Source organism: Oryzias melastigma, linkage group LG3, assembly GCF_002922805.2.
Source record: "Oryzias melastigma strain HK-1 linkage group LG3, ASM292280v2, whole genome shotgun sequence".
Lineage (NCBI taxonomy): Eukaryota > Metazoa > Chordata > Actinopteri > Beloniformes > Adrianichthyidae > Oryzias > Oryzias melastigma.
Genome location: NC_050514.1, coordinates 31,108,934 through 31,127,207, shown reverse-complemented (window position 1 = coordinate 31,127,207; position 18,274 = coordinate 31,108,934). Strand labels below are relative to the sequence as shown.

At 39.3% G+C, this 18,274-nt stretch overlaps 1 protein-coding gene across 1 annotated transcript in view; it reads right to left on the bottom strand.

Moving 5' to 3' along the window:
• The window catches only part of adamts18 (ADAM metallopeptidase with thrombospondin type 1 motif, 18), a 70,696-nt gene extending 56,405 nt beyond the window's left edge, over positions 1 to 14,291 (bottom strand). Inside the window, exons 1-3 of the mRNA XM_024296293.2 lie at positions 13,611 to 14,291; positions 13,303 to 13,375; positions 12,779 to 13,092 (exon numbers count right to left, since the gene is read on the bottom strand). Of these exons, the coding sequence (XP_024152061.1) occupies positions 12,779 to 13,092; positions 13,303 to 13,375; positions 13,611 to 13,712 (489 nt within the window). The 5' untranslated portion in view covers positions 13,713 to 14,291. The remainder of the gene's footprint in view (positions 1 to 12,778; positions 13,093 to 13,302; positions 13,376 to 13,610) is intronic.
• Positions 14,292 to 18,274: the final 3,983 nt, after the last annotated feature.

Genomic DNA, 18,274 nt, shown 5'->3' with positions numbered 1-18,274 from the left:
TTTCACACTATAGACTGAGACTTTTCACAGATAGTTCACACTAATGCTAGTGACAATAGCTGAAAATGCTGAAATTGATAGCTAAACATGCTTAAAGGTTCCATGTGGCTAAAATACTGGTTAAAAGCTAAATTATCCAAAAAAATTAAAAAAAAAACCTACGTTAGCCAAAACAGCTAGCATGTAGCTCAAATATTAGCCAAACTTTCAAATAGCCTAAAAAATGTTTTAAAAAAGCCTAAACTAGCTAAAGTAGCTAGCATGAAGCTGAAATGTTAGCTAAACTCTAAATTAGCATAGCAAAAGCTGAAAAAATCCTAAATTAGCCAAAAGAGCTAACATGTTACTGAAAGATTAGGTAAACTCCAAAATAGCCTACAAAAAAACCAACAAAAAACGCCAAAATTATCCAAAACAGTTAGCATGTAACTGAAATATTAGCTAAAACCCCCCAAAAAACCTTAATGCCAAAATAGTCTAAAAAGCTAGCAGAATGCCATTATAACTTTCAACTTTACTACACCCTGACTCCATATAGTATAAAGTAACGACTAATCGACTATTAAATTAGTCGTCGACTATTTTAATAGTCGATTAGTTGTCGATTAGTCGACTAATCGTGGCAGCCCTATCTCCAGCTAATGATTCTTTCCAAGGGGGTCCATTTCTTAGTCACAGATTGACAATGTAACCTTTCACCATTTGACAACTTAAAGACAAATACGTGGAAAGATCAAGATTGCTCAAGAAACTGTATTTTCTGAAGCAGAACAATCATCCAAACACATCAGCACCTTTGAATATCTAAGGGAATCACCATTAAACCTATGAAGCATGTCTTTGGACTGATGGAGGAAGCCGGACTCACCAGACTACATGCAAAGTCTTCACAGAAAGATCCCACTGGGGAATTGAACCAGGGCAAACCACTACACTCTCATGCAACCCTTTATTTCTATGAGATTTCAGAAACTTAGATGGTTTTCTGCATTGCAATTTCAATTATAAACATCTTATCTTTTTTTTTAACTTAAATTTGGTCAAATATCTCTTTTGGTGGTGACTTTATTTCATCTTTTCACTCCTTGCCAGCTGTCACCACAAGAGGAGGACCCTGATGTTTCAAATAAATTAAAATCCTATAAAGAGATTTTCTTGAAAATAGTAAGAAACAAAGTTTGAAAGCACATCCTAAAAACTATAAGTCCTGACAGTCAATTTAAAATAATTACAGGAAGATGAGCCTTCTTTAAAGCGTACGTAAAGCATTGAGGGCTGGGTGGTCCTAGACTTTCAGGTACGACATCTCCACTTTGGTGCTGCTCTATAGGATTCATAATTAAAAGACAAGTGGGCTGCATAGTCTTGCAGGCGCCCACCTCAAAGACCAGAGATTGTCAAGCTTTAATATCAATAGAAAAGACCTTTGGTTATGTTTTTGCTTTACAGGTTTAAGACTTGGCCAGATTAAAGGGATGAACTCCTTGCTAAACACCACTTCCTCCTCCATCTACCACCGACTTACACAAAAAAATCTGTATTTTGCTAAAAAGAATAAAATAACAGCATAAATATGAGTGTATGTTTTATTTTGACCTCATTTTACAGGGTTGTTCCCTTAGAAACGCGAGTGAGGGAAGAAGGTCTGCTTCAAGGTTTCCTACCGTGATCTTACAAGACAAATGAGTGAGTGCTTACATGCTGTTAAAGACTGGGCTGAGCAGTGAGAAGCCTCAAGCTCTAAAACACATCTGCACTGCAGCTCAACAGAGACCACATGAACACAGCATTTGGTGAAGAGCGAAAGAAAAAAAAATCCCAGGACTAAACCTTACACTCAATGGAGTCATAGTCCGAGTAATTACAGTTTGCTTATGTCAATTATGTGTCTGTAACTGGGATATGAATTGGGTAAAGGAGAGATGTTGACTTTGGAACCTGGATGAGAATAAAAAAAAGGAGCCAAGCGTCAATGACAGGGCAGAACATGGAGTTTTTCCTTTCTTTAGCTTCCAAAGACTACTTCCACACCGCTACCACAAAGAGACATTCCAACAGAAATAACAGGCCTGCTGAAATGTAGCAGGACCTTCATCATTACTCTAATAGAGATGTCTTTATTTATAATTTAGATCATTAAACAAGTTTTAATGTTGAACAAAAATAACCTAATTAAAGACATGATTGCAGCTTTTAAATGGTGCTTTAATTTACTATGGGAAGAGTCTGTCTAAGCTGCTTGATTCCATATGAAAAAGAAATTCCTCCTTAAACCTAATAACTGGTTGTGTCACTCTTTGGTGCAACCACGGCAATCAAGTGTTTGTGATAATTGACAATAAGTTCTATCACATGCAAAAATGTTCTTCCATTCCACTTAGATGAATTGTGTAAAATCTGCCACATTGGAGGATTTTCTAGCATGAACAGCAATTAAGGATCATAAAAACAGACTTTGACGAGACGGCACCAAAACCTTTTTCAATCCACTCATGCGGAGACATGTTTGGATTTTTTGTTGCAAAACCCAAGATTTTAAGAACTGATGTAAGACTTAAACAGGATTTTATTGGTGCAGCAATGGATTCCATTGGTTAAAAATGGCTCCAGGTTCTTGTGCTGCACTATCACACTACCGCTCTCACGTTTCTGGTTGATGTGATATTTGTCTGAAAAGCGAAGAAAATTCGACTTTTACTGTTTTTAACATCCTAGTTGCGACTCTAGGTGGCATCAGCACTGTTGTCTTGTGTTGCAAAGACTTTCCCAGTGAGCATGTCTGCAGAACACAAGACAAAAAAAATGGAGGTCTTTGAATGACAGTTGGAGTCGTTGAGTTTGGCCCCATTCTTTCACCCAGCATGACTCAAGACGACCTCACCACCACTACTCCACACAAATGGAGACAAATCCCTGTACCTGCTCACTAACGAGGTCACAAGTGAGTTCCGACATCGCTGCTGTGTAAATGAGACAAAAGGGTTGTTTAAGTTGACTTAAAACTGTTTGCTGATAGCTCTGCATGATTAGTATGATTGCTCAGCAGCTACAATTTGATGTATTTTTACTGTTTCTGAGAAAACAATAGTTTTGTGACCAAATTAAAACATATTTGACTGCAACATAAAAGCAAAGCATAGTGAAAACAAAATGTTAAACATACCCAGAACAAAAAAAATAAATAAATAATGAAATAATCATACATCCCTTTTATCCCAATGTGCAAAACTGACAAGTAGCAAAAAATATGCACAAAAAATGTACAATAAACTACCAATAGAGATTTTTAGCACAATTTTTAAACTGTCCCATTAACCTCTTGGGTATGCTTAATCAAAATTAGCCTTCTTTAGACAAAAAGTGATCTGTGAGAACTAGACGCATCATTCCATCGCCCCTTGTGTTCCAAATAGGAAGCCGCCACTGGTCCCAGAAAGCCAAAATCCCATAGAGAATAAACATCAATTACTCAGTCATCATATTTGTTGGAATAACCATTCTTGCTCTGGTACCTCTTCTTAACAGGTTCTTGCTAATCCTATTTTTTTATATACTTTCTTTATCACACGTTTTTTAATTATAAACTGGCCAATCAGATGCTTCAGTGAAAGCATCTGGTGCCCACTGGCTCCGCCTCAAACACTCAAAACGTTTGACAGATTCTCCAAAGCCTGTTTCAGTGGTAGGGTGTGGCTGTCCAACAAACTCACTCGTGGTTGCTATAGAAATGGTGACTCAGTAAGTGGTGATTGGTCTAGGTTTGTCTAACTCATCTGGTTCCAACATGGACACCCATAATAATGGTGACTGAATTGACTTTATTTTGCTGGAACCGGAGCATTTTCTGTGGGTGTCGTCACAAGCACTTCGTCCATCTCGATGGATCCGGCACAGAAATAAAGCCTCACGAGAAAAAATGAAGGGAAAAACCAAAGACAAAAGGAAATATTTTATTTTATGAAATTGAATTTTATTAATTGAATTGAATTTTATTTAATTGAATCTTATCACATCCCTCCAATTATGATTTTTTGTTTTTAAAAACTTGTTTTTAAAGTAGGATCAGTATAGATAGCATAGTTAAAAGTTTCCAAATTTTGTATTAAATAGTTCAAGCAAGATAAAAATGTGAGAAATAAAACTTCATTGTTAAGGGCTGTCCATCAGCCAAAAAAAGTGTTACTTATTGGTGACAAAAATGAATAAGACAAATTTATTCACACCAAATTTTGTCATTTATACACTGCTAATTTAGTACTCTTCTAATGAAAAATTACCATAATTAGGTTTCTTACAATTTAGATTTTTCTTAACTTGTTCCACTGAAGTTTGAAACTTACTGAAGTGACCAGGCCCGGCTCTGGGCTGCATGGCACCCAAGGCGAAAAGGGATTTTACCCCAACCCCAGAACAACCCCCACCGCTCACAACACCACCACCACCGTCCAGAACAGAAATGAAGTATAAGTATTTATAAGTATTTATTTTAATTCTCTTGATCTAAATATAACCACTTAAACAATAGCACCTCTAATTGGTCTTAAACTGCGGGCATCTCCAGTGTTAAAGGTTTAGAGATAGGAAGGAAAAAAACTAGATTGCCAGTTAAATGTGTCTTTTTTAACCAAAACTAGAGTATTTTTCGACCTTTAATCTTTTCTTCCTCCCTTTCAGGGACCACATGGATGGATCTTAGCATTTGCCTGTACTGCCAGTACTGGTCGGCTCTGCATGTGGCAGGGTGTGGCAATCCTCAACTTCTCCAGCCATCTCTAACCTACTTGCAGCTCACTGACTGGATCAAGTAAGATTACAGATATGATTGACTGAACAAAGAACTGAACAGACCTGATCGTTTGCAGAAAGTAGGGTTGAAAATAAGCCGAGCAGTACGTCTTCAGGATCAACAGTTGGAAGTCCTGATACAAGTCAGTGTGTCCAATCCAAAATCGGCATATGGCTGTGCACCAGTGGCTTAAACAGACATCTGAGTCAATTAGAGGTTCAACTCCCAAACATGACAGTCTTGAACAAGATATCACACCAATTGTAAATAACCCGACTGATGGTTTAGGTAGAAGTCTTTGCATAATCCAGTGATATGTCTTATGTAAGAGGTTGGTTTCCACCAATGTTGGCACCTACCAAAACCCTGACAAGAAAACCCAGAAACGCTTTGATCATCGACCAAGTTGCTTTTAAAACCCGACCATTTAACAACAGCACCCATCAATAGAGTGCCCTGGCAACAATATTTGATATATGGACTCTATTTGTAGAAGGTACAACGTCCACTTGAACATTTCAACACCAGCCATTAATCTTGTGTGAGAAAGACTTTGCAAAGGAAAAAAGGACATACAAAAACACAGACATTTTTTTTCTCTCTGCCTTTTATACACATCCCATCCCACACCCTCGCTGAGAGCCTGACCCCACACTCCTGCTGGCATCTAACGTGGGGCACTACATCACTGTCAGGATTCAGACCACCAGGGAAAAACTCTGGATCCCTCCAGACTCTGGTGCTGAATTATGGCCAAGCAGGCTGTTGTGGGGAGACACTCTGATTTGTTGGACTTCTCTAAAAATGGACAGGTACAAATGACCCAAGAGCCTTCTAGAAATCAGTCACTCAAGAGTTCTTTTAGTCCTGCAAACGTGTGAGGGATTAAAGCACTAAACACATACAAATGACACCCTGTCTCAACTCCCAGATATAAAGAGTACCATTTATTTCCTTAAATATTATACAGCCATCTTTATAAGCTGCAACCAAAGAAAATATATTCAAGATACATCTTGAAATGAAATATTTAATTTATATACCTGGATACCTTAAATATAACAAATTAAAGGTTGATATAAAATACCTTTTAGGATATAAAGACGACATTCTGCTCAAACTGCAGCAGATTCCCTGAAAAGCCGGTTCCACAGCCTCAAAAGGCATCCCACTTAAACATCATTAATGCCTGGGAAAAGGGCAGGCCCCTTTCTTTTCACCACAGGAAGCCCCCACAGAGCCCTCCACTTACAAGATTCACTGCTGGTTGCTATAACAAGCGGCACCGTGTCAACGACAGCTATCAGACAAGCAGGTTTGATCTGAGCGGCTTGAGAGGATGACGAGGGCTGGAAGAGGCCTCTAACGACACTTTCACCACGTCGGTGTGCAATATCAGATCTAATAAGGGGGGTCGGGGTGATGATCATTGTGACCCAAACAGAATTTGAAACAGCTTTTTGAAGGTTCCTTTGGTGTAGTCAGAACTACCACTGCAGGTAACAAAATTGTATCACAATCTGCCGTTCATGCAAACCCACACCAAATATCTCATCATTAACACAGTTACAGAGTTATTTATGTTTTAAGTGACATGTAGACAAGACAACTCCATATCATTTTTCTAATAACAGATATTTTCTGATAATGGATTTATCAAGTTAGGATGTCCATCTTTGTTCGAAATGTTTTGTGGTTCTACACTGTCCAGCCTAAACAAAAATTCAGGAGACTGAAGTTACATGGAACCCTAACATAAAATTGAAAAAGACAAATCAGGATGGAAAACTCCAAAATGTCTTAAAAGATTGTAAGATATATCCATTTTTTTGAGTGAGTTGCATACATTTCACGACGTTTATTTATGACTCAATTGTGTTCTAGTGATGAAAATATGGATGGCTTATTCCAAAATTACAGTTTAACACGTTTTTTTGTTCGACCGCAATGCATTGTGGTCTCTCACTTGCTAAAGTGAGCATCAATGCACTCTAGTTTTTCACAAAGAATGTCTAGTGCACTTGTTTTTGGATGTAGTCAATTCGGACAGCACTAGAAAATGGCAAACGCTCTATATAGTGCACTATATAGTAAGTAGAGGGGGATTCAGACATAGCATCTGTCAAACGTTTTGAACGCCACATGCTTTTACAGAGGCTTCTGATTGGCCAGTTTATAACTTAAATAACTTGCGATAGAGAAAAGGTTTAGCAAGAACATTTAAAACAAATGTATCAGAAGAAGAAAGGTTATTCTGATTAATAGAAGGACCGAGTAACAGCTGTTTATTTCTCAATAGAAGTCTATGGTATTTTGGTTCTCTGGGACCAGCAGGTACTTCCTATTTGGGGAGGGGAAAGTGTGTCCATTTTGGTTGCAACAAAAAATGTCTGTAGTTTGAAGAAAACATGAATCATAGACACACCCTCATTACTTTCCCCCCTGTGATATTGGAAGTAATTGCTATCAATAAATAAAAAATAACAGTTGATTAGTTGAAAATGAATGCTTTTAGAGCTGAAATATAGAGCTGCATACATGATTGCAGCTCTATATTCACTCAACCCAGTGCAGGTTCTTGAAGGCACTTTTACAATACAGTGTTCACACAGGACTGTCACTACCTGACATTAGTCAATATACCTACAGTTGGAAGAGGGTTGGTGCAAATCTCATGAATCTTGCTCCAGGCTTCTATCCTTCACTGCTCTTTTCCAATATATGAAAGACTTAGTGTCAAATAAATCAAGTTTCAACTGGTTTAACTTTCAACGCACATTCGATGGCCACGCATTTTGTATCTAGAACCTGAAAATGGACTAAAACTTGTGTAGTACTGTGTGAACATCAGAGTATACTCATGTGCGTTTAGATAAACTTTCAATAGAAGTGGTCGTTTAAATGTTCATTGCAGGGGCTGGTATGAATGTAGCATTAATGATAGCTCAATAGATGATTGTTGGTAAATTCATCCAATAGTTTAGAATATAATCAAGAACCAGAACTGTTCTCTCTGGATCTGGATCTGAGAAAAATCATCACCCAGCTTTCTTACAAACTGACAGGAAAGTCATTTCAGTTATGTATGCAACCAGGAAACATGAAGCATGAACAAGAATTATTATAAGAAGAATCCGTTTGTTTTTTATAGACATGAATGAACAGAACCAAGTCGTATACGCTGACATTAGGTATTTAAATTGGGTGGGAATTCAGAACGAGCTTGACGGGCTCAGATCTCCAGTCAACCTCACAGAGAAGAATCCTATCCTGGAAGGGGGCTGGGAGGACAAGGGGGAGCTGTAAATCACTTCAGTTCTGCATTCACTTCAGCGGTGAGCAGCTCTGAACTTGTGCTGAACACAGTGAGAACCTGCGAAGTTGACCCCCTCCAACCCCCAAGCACCCGAGCAGGGAGGACCGAGGTCAAGCAGCACAGTGACCTCAAAAAAGGAAAACACTTGCTGCACCACTACAGTGCACTTCTTTAGCATATCAAAGAAGATCTCATCTGAAATGTCAAGAAGAAACTTCTCCCAGAACTGTAAGGTTCAATGAGAACAGAACAAATGAAGAGACATTTAAAGACAGAGAGATACCCAACCCCAACACTCAATCCTAGTTTCACCTGTTTAAAGAAAATGTGGTAAAACAATTGGTTCTGATAACTAAAGGTGTATCTAAAGGACTCTTAAAAGTCCATGTAAAACAATCATCATTGGCTTCATTTAAGTGATGTTTAAAACATGAGGATCAATAAGGCCGTCTTCATTTAACTGTCCTTCTGGACTTGTTTAGTTCTATAAAAGCCTTCTGAAAGAGTCTAAAGACCCTCAAGCCTCTCATAAAGCTCAGTATTAAAATCTACTTTGCTCCAAACACGTCTTTATTCATCTCTGATGTTTATCCATTGACTGTATAAGAGAACCCGACTGAGTGAGTGCGAAGTCACCTCTGAAAGTCAATTCAGTCGCCACTTTTTCACTATACAGATTCCATCATATTGATACCAGACAACATCAGTAAAGCTACGTACAAAACGCCCCTGGTAACGCACATTCCAATGAAAAGTCTACGTCAGGGGTCTCAAATTGGCCTCCAAGTTACTATGTTGTGGGCGCCGCCTCAGTATGAAAGTTCAATGTCTACTAAGCAATATCTTCTGCATGTCCACGCTTCTTTGATGATAGCTTTGTATTTGCTTTATGCTTAAAACTTTGAACTTGCGTTTGTTGTTGGATCTGGTCGTCAGAAAAGTCCTTAGAAACAGTTGTTAGGGTCGTTAGCTCCTGTCGTGTTTACAGGACACACAGCAGATATAGCTTAGTAGTACATAAACATGAACAATGCTCAATAAACTTGATCTGTAGACATAGACAATGGACCAAAGACATATTTTTGCCACAGATAGAACCCCATACTCAGCCTCAGCCTCCAGAGGCCCCCTGGTAAATTCAGTTTAAGAACCCTGGTCCACACAAACATACACAAACAAGTGTTTCGGGCTTCCGCGTTCAAGTTTTTAGGACTGTTTTTGGGCTCACTGTAAAAAAACGTGGGCATTGTAAAAAGGTTCACAGCTAAAACCTGTTTGCACTCTGACCAATCAGGGACTCTGACAGTGTCTGTTTGTTTTAAATAAAGATAAATTAAAGCCCCTCAAGATGGTAAGATGATGGTACTTCGTATACGGCACATCAAGGATCCTAGAAATATGTTAGCAAATCTGTTTTTAGCCCAAATTACAAAATTTGATCTTTTTAACATTTCACACTAAGCTTCTTCCTACTGTATTTGGAGGACATGAACCAGTTAACAGTAGAAATTATATTTTAAGAACGGCAAAACACCTTGTCTAAATTATTTATTATTATCAATTTATTTTGACATTTCAATCACAAATGGGAGGACATAGCCTCTTGAGATGAAACATCTTGTTCTTGAGAGGGTCCTCATTTCCAGACGACAAAATAATTCATACAAAATAGGTTTTACCCTAGAGTAGTCGTTACTTTTGGTTGTAAAAACTTCAGATAAATTTAGCAAAATAAAGAAGGTCAATAAAAAAAGAAACTACCTATTTTCCAAAGACTTAAGCTGTGTGTAGAGCTTGCACATCTTTCAAACAAGGCCAGACATGGTGGTGGTAGTATAATCATATGGGTCAGATATAACTGGTCACTACTGAGTTCTCCTTTATACCAGAAAGTCTTGAGAGATCATATTTCTGTAATATTGAAGTTTGATTAACTAAAACAAAATGTTTGGCCAGTATTTCTACATTTTTACAACATCTCCATTACATTGAAGATAGTTTGTAATTAAATGCGTTAGTTTTTTTATATTCTCTTGTTTTGCGTTCTGTAAAAACAGTCATCTGGAATCCGTGCAGACATCCTATCTGTGGCCCCAGGGTGGCACTTGAGACTGACATGGAAGGGGGAAAAAAACTTGCGAGCGCTCAGTAGGAGTAAAAAATAGATCAAAACATTCATGCAAGCCTATTCAAATACAATCACCACCCAATCACATTATGTCCCTTTTAAGAGAATGGGTCAGTGGTGTTTTATTGTGAGTCGGAGCGAGCCTAATGAAAGGGACAATGCAAAGATTAGCAGTGGCAGTCAGGCGGCTCAAACTTCACCCTGGCTTTTAATTGCTGCGAACAAGAAGAGATCGCGACAGGGCAAACAGAGGACAAAAGAGGAGGAGGTACGAGGAGGTCCAGTGGCTGGATGATGGATGGAGGAACTGCTTTTTGAGGAGGAGGAGGTGTACTCTGTCCATCTGGTGTGGAACATGTTGAGAAATGTGTCAGTTCTTCTGGTCTAGACACTTCAGCAGCCACAAATTGTGAAAGTGGAACATCCTATAATTACAGCCTCTCTGGTCTTTGGCAATAAATACATGTTTGTGGAGTGAGAACAGTTGGTGTAAATCAGTGAGGCCGAGCAGAGGCTGCTCTGTCATGTCTGCACGAGTAATTGGATCATCAAAAAGTTATAGTTTCAAAGATTTAGAGAAATATCCATTCATGAGATCTTTAGCCCAAATGTGTCTAGGAGTGGGGATTCCCAAATGTACCCCAATCAGAACCAGACGAGGTTCCAAGACTTAGAAGAAATGTTTTGGCCCAAACATCATGACCAATAGTGCTCAATGGTATCGGATCGATACCGGCCCGCAGATTTGATATTTCCCCTCTTGTTTAAAAGTTTTCTGTATCTGAAAAAAGTTAATAGTTCATCAGAGTTACTTGTTTCTTTTGGTTTGTAGACTAATTTACATTCAATTCTTCATTTTTTATTTAACTTCAATAAGTTTTTATTTTAATAAAATATTTTCCATTTAATTGAAAATATTGTCCTAACTCTGTTTTTATGTTAATCAAGTAATTTAAAAAAGGGAAACTTGCAAAAAAAAACATTCTCAGCAATTTAAAAAAAAAATTACATTTTGAGGTCCACTAAATTCAAGAAAAATATCGATATTGATATATATATCGATATTGGTGATATTGACTGTTATCGGATCGATACCCAAATGCTCAGTATCACCCACCTCTAATGACCAACATCTGAGTCTCTTTAAGCCCACAAAACCCAACGGCAAACCAGATTTTTAGCTTAATCTTCCATGATTAGGCGGACTGAACTTAAAACCTTGATTGTCAGTTCAGTTTCAACACGAAACCATAGACTGTGAGTGATGTCACCCAAAGAAAACAGCTTACTTATGTCTTTGACAACATTAAAGCCTTGTTTCCAGTGAGTGGTCCATTATGGTCTAGTAAGGAGTGGCACGGTACGGTCCAGTTAATTCTGGTGAGTGGTTCCACTCAGTTAAGCCGTCCTTAAGCCATTGAGCGGCTTGTTTTCATGGTGCATGCGTGGTGTAGACCGCTAAGGTGCCGCTAGCTCCCCCTGTATCACACCATTGCCAAAAGACGGCAAGGCAATATTGGTGCTTTCTAACAGGTGGCTACAGTGGCTTCGCCCCAACCATTCTGTTCCACTTTTCAATAGGCCTAAAAAATGTGTGTTCTTCTATATGGTAAATGGTAAATGGTAAATGGCGTATACTTGTATAGCGCTTTCTACCCTCCTTCAAGGGCCCAAAGCGCTTCACAGTCACAGACCCATTCACCCATTCACACGCACACTCACACACTGGTGGTGGCTCCGCTGCCGAACACTGGCGCCAACCTCCCACCAGAGGCAATTCGGGGTTCAGTGTCTTGCCCAAGGACACTTCGACACATGGGCGGGCAAGGCGGGAGTCGAACCAGCTCACTTCTGATCAGATCAGGAGTCGACCGCCCTACCACTGCACCACGGCCGCCCCATATATATAATGTGAGTTATTAGAGATGATTTTTACCAATTACATCAATATCGTGATACCACTGATTTTGTGAGCTATGTATCGCGTATCGCGTATTCCTAGGTCTACCCTTAACCTGGTACCAGTACTAGACACATATCAGTTCCTGTTTCGTATCCATTACCAGTTCCAGACGTGGTACCAGACCCGGACCAAGCTAGGGTTAGGGTACCGGTACTGGCTGTGTTCCGAGGTTCGATCTGTGTCTGATACCATGTCCGACAAAATGACCGACCCTGATTTAATGGGAACAGCCACCAAAAAATGTACAAAAAATGATGAGTTTGGGACACCCAAGATGTCACAACCTTGTGACAACCTTATACTACAGGTACTACAGGTTGTACTTCTTGTGAAAGAAAAGCAAGATGATTCTAAGAAAAATGCATCAGAGAAAGAATGGTTATTCTGACAGAATGACTCAGTTATAACTGATTATTTCTCAATACAAGTACATGGGAATTTGGCTTATAGGAGCCAGGAGGTACTTCCTTTTTGGAACCTTGGTGGGACGTTCTCCTCTATAGTCAATGCACCAGCCTTACTGGTTTTTGTAAGGTTCTGCAGAAAACATAAAAGCAACAGCTGAGATTGTGACAGCGCCCTTACCAGCCCAGAGCACGCCGATATTGCTGCAGAGGATTCCGACAGGTTGCGGATAAATCCCTGATACAGGCAGTTGCGAAATCCAGCATCTCCCGTTACCGTGGAGATGCCGCCTGAGCCAAGAGTCTGTACGGTGAACCCGGGGCCGACCACAGGGGACGGACGCAGGTCCAGGTGCAAGTCCTGCCCAAAGGCAGAGAAGCGGTAGTGCAAAGACGAAGACAGAGACCTCCTGCTGCGGTGGCTTCTCCGGCTCACATCATGTGTCAGATAGGCACCGTCAGAGTCCACCTCCACCGGGGTCACGATGACGTAGTCTGTGGAAGTGTAAACATAAACACTGGAAGAAAAACTGCATATTTACACTCATTCCCCAACACTTTGTTAAAGATAGACCCCAAGTGACCCACTCAGAGACTTTCCCCCCCTCCTGCCATGCAAACTCATTTCCCCCCATTCCGTCTGCAGACATGGAACGCTGCCAGCTGGAAGAAAGCATCCACACATGTCAAAAGAGGAGCACTCACCATGATTTAATCCGTGGCTGCTGCTGAAAGAGGAGCTGGCCAAAACAGAGTGTGTGCAGTAGATGTGCAGAGTCTGCAAAACGAAAGGGGGGAGGAGGGGGAGAGAAACATAATTGAACAGGTAGCAACAGGTAACATGGAGTGGGAAAAGTGGATGCCATAAAAAAAAGAAGAAGTGGTGATAAGTGTTGAGACGTGACTTCACCGCAGTAAAGAGACGCTAAATAAACAACTGTTTGTTTGTCACTGAGCCAAACTACAGGTGCAGCAGCTGACAGTGAAAGTCTGTGTATTTTAGTGCAACATGCCTTGATGATATTCCAGGACAAGAGGGTGGAGAGCAGCCTGACTGAGGTGCAGCCGACCAGCGGGACAGGTAAAGTCCAAATGAGGAGGAAAAGGTAGTCCATGGTGATGCAAGCTTGCGCCTACCTCCTCAAAGGGCGCAAAAGTAGCAATAACCTGCGGCAGCGCATAATGCAGTTGGCTGGCATGGTGTGCTGGTTCGGATCCGTCATGAGCGCGTGCGAGGAGGCGCAGCGGCGGGGAGAGGAGCCGGGGAGCGCCGGGAGGAGCGCCGACTGAACACCCCGCCGTGGCTGCGGCGGCTCTGCGTGCAGGATGGAGCACGAAGCCGGCAGCCAATCAGCGCGCAGCATCACTTGGCGCACATGAAAGAGAAGGAGAGATTCTCCTTCTGCCGGTAGCATTACGCCTGATGCGTTTAGAGACCGCTCGGAAATCTTTGCTTCGAGCAAAAATCGATTTTAAAACTTTTGATTAATTCTTTTGTTTTATTTTTAGAGTTAGAATGTAGCCAAGAAATATTTATTATTTTCTTAAAGAGAAAATTTAACATTGAAGTGTAAGCTTTAACCAAAGTGAAACTTTTTTAGTTTTCCTTCCATTGTTAAATTAGTGTTTCAAGGGTTTGCATTTATACTTGTAGCTCAAATGATCCTGTAATAATCACGCCAAACGCTAGATGGCAGTGCAGATTCCTTTGCTTTATTAGTGTGCATAAATCTTTATTGACAAATATTGACGTCTGTTTTCTCAAAGAAAAACAAGACTATTTTATTTTTTAAAAGAAACGTACCAATTATTATATACCAAAAAATAAATAAATCAAGTTTATAGTGGTCGAATTGTTTTTATTTTTTTATTTTTTATTATTATTTCAGGTAAGTCATTTTTTTATATTTACATACATACCATTGACTATATAATCACTGGACATAACCCCTCCCTTCTCGTGTTGCTAACAGGAAGTCATTCTATTCGTCAATATAACCATTTTTGCTCTGGTACCTCTTTTTAGCATCTTCTTTAAATTCATAACTTAAATCACAAGTTATCCAAGTTACAAACTGACCAATCAGAAGCCTTAGTAAAAGCCTGTGGTGCCCGCTGGCCCCGCCTTCAATGTTCAACAGATTCTCTCAAGCCCGCTTTCAGTGGAAGGGATGTGGACTTCAAACAAGCTCACTCATGATTGGTCGACTGTAGTTCCCCTAAAAACGGGACAATACCAACACCAACCAATCAATGTCGACCGGTTTCAAAATGGCGGCAGAGAAAGCTCTGGCCTTATTTCACGAGGGTCGAAGGTAAGGCATTTTCTGTGGGTGATGTTAACCCCTTGATATGTGATTCTACAGTCAATGACAGAGACTAAATATGTTTTTAAGTCTTTAAAATGATTTTGTAAGGGGACCTCTGAACACATTCTCTTGCGAGTGTAAAATTTAGCCAAAACAATGATTAGTTTTAGTTTCACTGGAATGGAAGTTGGAATAATTCAAAATAAACAGTGTTTAGTTAATGTGGCCTTTTTATTCCAGTCCGCCAGGCCTCAAACTTTAAAGTTCAGGAATAAATGAAAAAAAATGTTCGAAACTTTGAAGACCCACTCTAATATAATGATGTTTTTTGGTCTTTTTAACATGTTATTGCATAATTTTTCTGATGCATATAAAAGAAAATTGTGCATTTCTGGGTATTTATTTATCCAACTTTTTGTGAATCAGGAGCAAACAAAAATTGTCATATGAAAAAAGTTTGTGAAGTTGAAAATACGGTGGTTTATCCACAAGCTTGATGCTGTGCTCCATTCTGATGAATCCTCTTATAGACAAATAGATCCGTGAACATCTTGGTTTTCCTGCTCCGACTCAAAACTGTACGGCTGGATGGCTCTGATATTGTTGTTGTTTCTCCACTAATGTTAGGATGGGAGCGGGAGAGAATGCAAACAGAGCTCTCAATTATGGGTGATGGGAAGAGGAGCGGGATTGATCCACTCCAACAGTCCCACCCACAACTTAGAGGTGAAATTTTGATGAACTGTCACTTTGCAGAAACTTTGTCCTTGAAGACGACACAGTTTTTTTTTTAATTTAGCTAAAAAAGCGTAATCATCTTTATAAAAACACTAAAAATAGACCAAAAGATGACTAACTTTGAAGTTTTTCCTCCTTGGTAATAAATGAGAGACAAGATATTTTGTGGGTTACTGATATTGTTATGCTATGAAAGACGTTGCGCTACACATGATAAATCGGTAATATAATTTGGTTAAAGTGTTGTAAAAATGCTATATAATAAAAATAGTTTTGGTTTATTTCATTTAAACCCTCTCAAAAGGAATTTAAAATGAACTTTTGAGATCATGCTGGCTATATAACAAAAGAACTGTCATTCATGTGAACCACAACACAAATGTTTACAGACAAACATCTAGAGTTTGTGTGTGTCAACTCATGCAAGCTCCGTGCATGTGTGCATCCTTTAGTGAATGAATTCCTGCGAGTTTCTGAATGGTTTTCCTCACTCTTTTTTAAAGTGACCATTATGTTCTTTTAAAAAGTTGAGTTTTTTTTAAGTTTAAATAAACTTCATCTGAATGTCATTTATAGAGATTGAGCTCAAAATGAGCAGAAATAGCCGTATAGTTAGTGGCTGATAGTAAATAACTAATAATAAATAAACTACTTACAACACCCTGATGAAATGAATAAAGCTCTCCACTCTGGTTAGAATTCATGTTTTACCAAGTACACATTCATTTAAACATATTTTGATTGTAAAGTATTGTATAATTCATTTTGTCTTTTCCTTACTTGAAAAAGGTTGAAAATTCAAGACTCAAAATGTAATTCTTCTAAAATTGTGACACTAGGGCTGAAGGTCGCCAGTAATTTCTAGAAACGATTCAATTCGATTCTCCAGAACCTCCAATTTGACACCGATTTTTTGTGATCCTCTTAATTCAATTCGATTCAATCCAATTTTGAGTTTAAACGGTTTGACGCATTTGTTCAGAAATACATCAATGATCTATGGCCTACAAGATTGTTCTAATGGTATTTTTTGTTTTTCTCTTAATTCACATTTGTTTTAGAAAATAAATACTCAGACATGCAATTTTGAGCTTTTTCTTTACATACCATCAGTTAAATGCCGCAAGAACATGTCAAAAAGACCATTTCATCCGAGTTGGCCTTTAATTAAAGTTCAAACGTGTAACTCTGCCCATAGTTCCTTGGTGCTGATGTCAAACCGGCCTCACTGAGGAAGTGAGGTAACATTCAGTATCCGAGTCAATCAAATCAGTCGTGATGCCTTAGTCAGAAACTGTCCGGAGGGAGATGTTTCTCTCCTAAGGTGGGTTACAGGTCTTTAAAGATGATTGGAAGCACCAAAACAAGATATATGCAGATAGGATTTTAGTTCATCTCTTGTATTTACTGGAAAACTTTCTGCACGTTTGCTCTGAAACCTGCACAGTACAATAGATCAGGTAACCAAGAAAAGAAGCAGAGTCAGCAAACTGCTGAGAGTTGATACTGTGGTCGTCCACCTCTTTCTTCGGATCCAGCTCTTTTCCAGACAAAAGCAGAAGAGTTTAGGAAGGAGTTTTACAGTGCAGCTGAACTCCTTTCTGCCCTCGAATGTACTTTCTCTGCTGCCTCAGACTTTCTCCCGCACAGATGCCTGGTGGCTACAGATGTTTTTACGACCACAACCTGAAAAGTATTATCCATTGGCACACCACAGCTCAATGCACTGTGCCACTGTGCTGACAGACAGTATGCTTATTTATGGGACTCTAAACCAACTGTCTAAAGCCTTTAACAGTCTCTTCCTCTCCGACGAGGGCTCTGCCCCGCTCGGGCTGTAGACTTACCAGTGCCTGTCAAGCCAGGCTGATGTTTGTTACCCAAAAGCAACGCAACATATCCAGTTGCAGCTGGAAATATAAGCAGTTGGGTTTTCTGGCCAGGGATAGAAATAGATTTGAAGATTTAGAGACCACACTGAGACGAGATCCATCCCTCGAGTCCTCCGTTCTGGGAACACGGTGTGAGTGAAAGCAGAGGAAAGAAACCCAATGACAAGCCGAAGACACGTCAGAAAGAACAGGCTGCATGCACAGTCTCAGGATATACACACATTCTAAACATTTTGACAGCAATCGGTTTGTCATGGAGTTAAAACTACCTTTTTAGTCTTAAAAATGAAATCATATATTTTTAAAGTCCCATTCCAATTTTTTTCTTTTGTAAAATCATTCCCAATAGTTTTTAATTATGATTATGAAGTTTTTATCCAAAATCCCCAAAACCTGTAATTTTTTCAGAATAAGACTCTCCAGGATTTCATGGCAGATATTTATGATTGTTGCAACCTGAAACTCCTGATGTTGCAGCAGCTGTTGTGAAAAGTTGCGACCAAAGTTGAAAACATTTTTTACATTTTATTTTTAAGTAAAAATTATTAATAATAAAATAAAACAATAAAATATAAATAAAAGTGAAACGGGTTGAGAATTTGCTCCAGATTCTCATTTTGCCCAGAAACTAGAAATTTACATCTTGATTTTGGACTGTAAGCTCTGCTCATTTCCCATCAGCCCTTTGCTTTCACTCTCGCACAAACCCAAGCTAACATTAGCATTAGCAAAAAAAAA